The sequence below is a fragment of the Oxyura jamaicensis genome, chromosome 11, assembly GCF_011077185.1.
Source record: "Oxyura jamaicensis isolate SHBP4307 breed ruddy duck chromosome 11, BPBGC_Ojam_1.0, whole genome shotgun sequence".
Lineage (NCBI taxonomy): Eukaryota > Metazoa > Chordata > Aves > Anseriformes > Anatidae > Oxyura > Oxyura jamaicensis.
The window spans coordinates 1,627,258-1,632,953 of NC_048903.1; the positions used below are offsets into that span (position 1 = coordinate 1,627,258).

The window sequence follows — 5,696 nt, forward strand, 5'->3', positions numbered from 1 at the left end:
TCTATTGGGCGAGCCGGCGCAGGTGAGGTTTTTTATTGGCTAGACGCTCTGTCAGTCCGTCGCTAGGGCGAGGGAGGCGGAGGAGAAGGGGCGGCTGCGCTGATTGGGCAGCGGGACCGGCAAACCGGAGGCGGAGGGCCGAGGATGTTAGGGCGGTGATAGGTCAGAAGGGCGGGGAGGGAGGGGCAAAGAGTCCGGAAGTGCGTTCTCATTGGATGAGGCGCCGCTGGGGCGAAACGAGCGGGAGCGGGGAACGGATTCAAACGGAAGCGAGGAGGGGGCGTTGCCATGGCGACGGGGCCCACCAGGCCCTGGGCCCACCGCGCCCCGGGGCACCCATGGGTGCCCGCAGCAGCCCCCACCAGCCCTGTCAGTCGCATTAAACACCACACAAGTGCACAAATAAACGCGTGTTGAGCCACGGGCGCTCGCAGACACGGGGAGGGGACCGGCCGGCCGCGCGGGGCAGGGCGCTGGGCTCCGTGGGTCCCCCGCAGTCATCTCCCCTGGCTCCTGCTCTTCTCCAGGGCCGCCAGCGAGTCCACGATCCCTGCCGACACACGGCTGCCTCAGCACGCACCGCACTTCCCAACCCTGAGAGCCGCCGCTGGTCCGGGCAGGGCCCCGCCAGCTGTAGAAGTGGCGAAGCCTTCCCCAGAGCACAGCAAAGCCCCCGTTCTGCGATTCACGGCATCCTAGAATCACTAAGGAAAGCCCTCCGAGATCATTAAGCTAATTAATTGCTCCCACGCCGTGCCAGGTGGGCAGCCGGATGGTTATGCTCACGGCGTGGATAAACACAGCGCACAGACTGTGCGAACACACCGACTACACTCCTGTGTTAGGGGGCTTGGTAGGGCAAGGAGTGATCCCCAAAGACAAAAACCTCCTTTTTCCATTTCAAATGGAAAACAAGGGGCAGATTAAACACTGAAGCAGCCGACTGAGGGGTGCACGGGGCCCTGGGGCAGATGTCCAGGACACTCACGCTCAGCACACGGGCGCAGGGATGGGTCAAAGGCTCGGCACTCGTCGATGATTTTCCTCAGCTCTTCGGGACAATCGTCCCCGACAGGGTCCTGGTACTGGTGGTCGCAGATTTTGTCTCTGATCTCCTGGAGAGAGCAGCCTAGGCGACACGTGTGCCAACAGCGATGTCAGGAGGGTGTGGAGGCCCACCAGAGCCACCCTGCAGCCTGCTCCGTAGAGGAGCCAGCAGAGGAGCCACCCACACGGAGCCTGCAATGAACCCCTCCATCTTTGCCATAACACCACTGGGCTGCACTGAAGCATGGAGAGGTCTCAATGCTTCAGTGCACACGAACAGCAAATAGAGACGACATTTCTTGCATGCTTGCGGTTTAAGCGCGTGCTGAAGCCATGAAGATATGCAGAGCCAGGCACTGAGACCCACACACCATGGGATGCCCCAGAAGCCAAGCCGTTACTCAGGGCACCAGATAACTTCTGTCTCACCTTCAAATGGGATTTTGGAGGTTGCAATCTCCCACAGCACAATCCCGAAGCTGGAATGAGACAAGCAAGAGTCTCTCAGCATTGATTCCACCACCACCTCGTCCTCCTTTCTAATGGAGGGAGCAGTTGTGCCATGCCAACCACAGTTGGCTGCATATGTCTCTGATTAAACCTGGCCTTCACCCACAGTTTGAGAGCTAGTCTGCTCCCCCAGGAGGGCACTGGTGGGGCAGACACACCTGTATATTTCACAGGACCTCTTGTAGGGGTAGTAGATGTCCTTCAGGTTCTCAGGGGCAACATAAGCCAACATAGACACCTGGTTCCAGTTCTTGTTGGCTTTCCTCTTGATGGAGGACTCTGTTTCACACAGCTCAAATCCCGACAGCTGATAGTGAGAATGAGAAAGGGAAAAGTGTTAGAAATGCAGGGCTGGCTGCTGGTTCTCAGCTCAAGCTTTGAGGCCATATTTCCTGTGGGTTATGTGGTGGGGCTTCCCTTTCCTAACATCCACGGTTAGCAGCTAAATGCAAACTCACCACCCTCCTCTACTTTTAGAGCAGGTGCCCTGAGATGGATACCTGGTAAAAACACAATTTTAATTATCATTAAATAGCCTTATTTTCAGAAGAGCTGAGGAACTGCTCGCATTGCTCACTGTGTAGTACAGAAACCTGTAGCATGGCTGGGGACAGACCCGAGCTGGAGAAAACAGAGCGAGGTGCCTGCAGCCACATGTGCTGCTCGGCACACGGCTCTTTCTGCGAGTGAAACTGTAGGTGGAGGTAGGGGATTCACCTCCCTGCCTTCAGCCTGTCCTGGGGCTCAGAAATGCTTAATGTTGCTGATGATAAAACGCAGCTAAACAGTGTGACAGGGGAGATGATTCTCCCCCCCGTTGTTATTCTGGGCTATCACAATTCACTTCTGTGTTGGTGTGAGGAAAGGTCCATAGAAATACCCAAAACTCCACAGAGCGTCTCCAAGCATGGTCCTTACCTTCACACAGTAATCTCCAGCCACCAGGAACTTGTTGCTGCAGATGCAGCCGTGCAGTCGGGTGTTCTTCTCCGTCTGGTGCAACCTGCAGCCGGCCAGAACCAAGGGCAACGCGTGCCGGTCACGGACCCATCCCTGCCTCTGGGCTCCCTCCCACCACGAAATAGCGAGCCCTGTGGATGAGCAGGGCCCGTAAGGAGAACTGGCCATGCTGCAGGGTGCTCCTGAAGCTGCCCTATAGGGGTGCTGGGGAGGAGAGGGAACAGGGTTTCTCCCTTTCAGAACTTTATAAGCTTTGAGGCAGATGTGGAGGCCAGTGACCCTGGGGAGATGGGCACTGCTGCATCCAAACCACCTCCTGCCTCCTCGCCAGCCTCCCATCCCAGTGTCCCCGGCATCCCAGGTGGTAGAAATGAGGTCTTGCGAGACGCCAAGCGGTACCAGGGCCCAAGCACAATTTGTGGGTCACCAAGTGGAGTAAATCACCGACTGAGGCAGGAGCTCACCTGTAAAGGCCCCTGGCGGCTCCCAGGGCCATCCGAATGCGGATCTCCCAGGAGAGATGCCGCTGCTTGGTCAGCACCTCCCGCAGCGTCCCGTGCTTGCAGTACTCCATCACGATGGAGAAGCAGGGGCTCCCGTCTGAGCAAAAAGATGCCTGCTGAGGGTGCTGTTGGGCAGCAGCTGGCCCGGGATGCCGGTGGCACAGCCACCAGCGACGACAGCCACAGCCCAGGCTTTGGCAGCCCGTGCCAAGGGGGTCCCGGGGTCTGCATCGACCACAGCGAGCCAGTGCTGGCTCTGCTTGGCAGAACTGTCTGGGTGTCTGAGTTTTGGGGATCTGGTGTAAAGGGTTAGTGTTTTACAGCTGGGACCTGCCCCATGTCTGAGAGTCTGGAGTCTGCAAACCCCTCGAGGATCCCCCCCCTTGTGTCACCTCATCCCACCCGCCACCAGCTAGCATCGGGGAGCGAAAGGGTGACATGAACGCCTCCCCCTTACCTTTCTCCTCAATGCAGATCCCGTACATGCGCAGGATGTTTGGAGACTCGAACTTCTTCAGGGTCTGAATCTCCTTCTCGAAGATGTCTCTCACCTTCCTGCAGAAAGGGGCAGCGCGGTGAGGTCCCCAGGCGAGGCACTCGGTGCCACCCTCCCCGCTGCCCCGTGCCTGGCACCACTCACGTCGTGTCGGTGGTCAGCGGCCTCTTGAAGGTTTTGATGGCCACGGGGTACTTGAGATATTCTCCCTCATAGAGGTCGTAGCGCTCGGTGTCCTGCAGGTGCCTGTAGAAGGTGAGCTGGTCCCTCTTGATCTCGGTGATATCTTCTCTTTTACCAACGTTGACCTTCTTCAAACCTGCTCCCACCGCACCGGGAGGGAACAAGGGACAGGTTAGGCCGGGCTGGCGGCCGCTTGTAGTTTTGGCCGAGCATTTTACGCCAGCGTTCGGTCTTTCTAAAAGGGGAAGGGACGCGTTGCGCAGGGGCAGAGCTCCCTGTGCCTAGGTTTGCAACACCGAAGGACTTACTGTCCATCATGCGCACGATTTTGCTCAGCTCGCTTTGCATCCGGTCCACCTTGTCCTCCACACACTGCCTGTCCATGTAGATATCCCCGGCCCCGTCTCTGGGCTCTTCAGTACCTGGCAAAAGACAGGCGTGGAGATGGGTGGGAGGAATGTGCAGCGCTGTGCACATTTTCTCCTGCTTTCAGGAGCCCTTGGGCTTTCCCCAGCTGACGCCATCAGGCCACAGCCGGGCTGGGGAGGGCTGCCGAGCTCCGGGCTCATGGAAATGAGGCCAAATGCACACTTACTCGCAATCACCTGGTCCAGGAAAGCCCTGTCATCCCTCAGATCCTCGGCATCCTGCCTGCGGCAGGTCTTTGACTGAAAGGCCGCCAGGAAAGCCTGCTTCTGCTCCGCTTGCAGCAGGAGCGAGAGCCCCTGGGCCACGTCCTCCAGGCTCTCGTTCACCCAGACGAACTCCTCGCCGCTGCTGCGGGCGCTCAGGAACTTCTGGATCCAGCTGGCCTGGCTGTACTTCATCACCAGCTTCTGCGCCTCCTCCAGCGCCTGCAGCAGCTTCTTCAGCATTTGCTCTTCGTGGTGGGAGATGTGCCACCGCGGCTGAGCCTGCAGGATCCGCACGGGCTCCAGCAGGATCTGGATGCGCTCCACGAGGCGCTGGCACTGGTGCTTGCAGCACTTCACGTGCTCAAACTGGCCGTAGATGGCCTGGGCTAAGGAGAAGACCCTCTCTACGATGTCCATGCTCGCAGCAGAGGGCCTGGGGACGCGGGACAGCGGTGTCTGGTGGAGGTGCTCCCCGGCAGTGCTCACAGATCGGCTGAACTCGGCTCTTCCACGCCTCGGCTGAGAAGGAACAGCCCGAACATGGCACCAGAGCTCCTACAGCCCCTCTATCTCCTACGGCTGCTTTGCTCCCCTTGCTTCACCTGGCGTCACGCATGAGAACGGGCATCGGTAGCAGCGGCATTGCCATGTCAGCAAGAGTTATTTTGGCTAGTTTTCTGTAAATTAACGCAGAAGTAGCCATGCCCGGCCAGCTCGCACACTGAGCAGGGTCAGCGGTCATCCAAGGAGCAACCCCCGCCGCCACACCACCCCGGTCCTGCCCCGTACCTCTTCGACCATAAAGACCCGTTCTCATTTCCAGCTGATGCTTCTCTGCATTACCACCCACCCCATAAAAGCCTCCGCACCTTCTCCCCGCCCCATCCTCTTCGCATTTTCCCCTCTCCCCCAGGGAAGAGGCTCCCCCGCTTGGTAAAATAAGCGCAGCCGCGTTTACCTGGCTCCTCGCCGCTCCCTTCCTCCTCGGCCGCCTCTGCAGACTGGGGAGGAACTGCGGGACGGGGGCTTTTATGGGGTGCTCTCCCCCTCCTGGGCTCCCACGGGCGGCGCAAGGAGCGTTGTGCAACGCAGCGCGGCGGCGTGCTTCCAGGAAAGCTGCTCCGGCTGACGGAGGAGGGGGACGAGGCGCACCGTGCCCCTCGGCTCCCCCCGCGCTGGGTTTGGGGTGCTGGAGGATGGGAACGCCCGTGGAAAACGCACTGGGGAAGCAGGGTGAAGTGGCTGTGCCCCGTTATGACTCCTGTCGCGGTTTCAGTTTCTTTGCCCATGCAAAGGGCCCTGCAAAGTGCTCGGCCTCAGCTCTGCGTCCCGCTGAGCTTTCCCTGCTGGGCACGGGGGCCT

General features: G+C 59.3%; 1 protein-coding gene across 2 annotated transcripts; it reads right to left on the reverse strand.

Annotated features, from left to right (window-relative positions):
• Positions 1-397: 397 nt before the first annotated feature.
• Positions 398-5,320, reverse strand: MLKL (mixed lineage kinase domain like pseudokinase). Of its 2 annotated transcripts, none has more exons than XM_035336940.1 (11): positions 5,289-5,320; positions 4,295-4,846; positions 4,008-4,121; positions 3,661-3,835; positions 3,478-3,575; positions 2,982-3,117; positions 2,476-2,560; positions 1,716-1,864; positions 1,477-1,526; positions 989-1,129; positions 398-550 (listed from the first exon to the last, which is right to left on the reverse strand). In XM_035336940.1, exons 2-11 carry the CDS (start codon positions 4,749-4,751, stop codon positions 498-500), a joined length of 1,458 nt encoding a protein of 485 aa, XP_035192831.1. In that variant the 5' UTR covers positions 4,752-4,846; positions 5,289-5,320; the 3' UTR covers positions 398-497. The 2 variants fall into 2 exon arrangements, with proteins under 2 accessions (XP_035192831.1, XP_035192832.1); XM_035336941.1 differs by having other exon boundaries at positions 4,295-4,868; positions 5,293-5,311.
• Between the last annotated feature and the right edge of the window lie 376 nt (positions 5,321-5,696).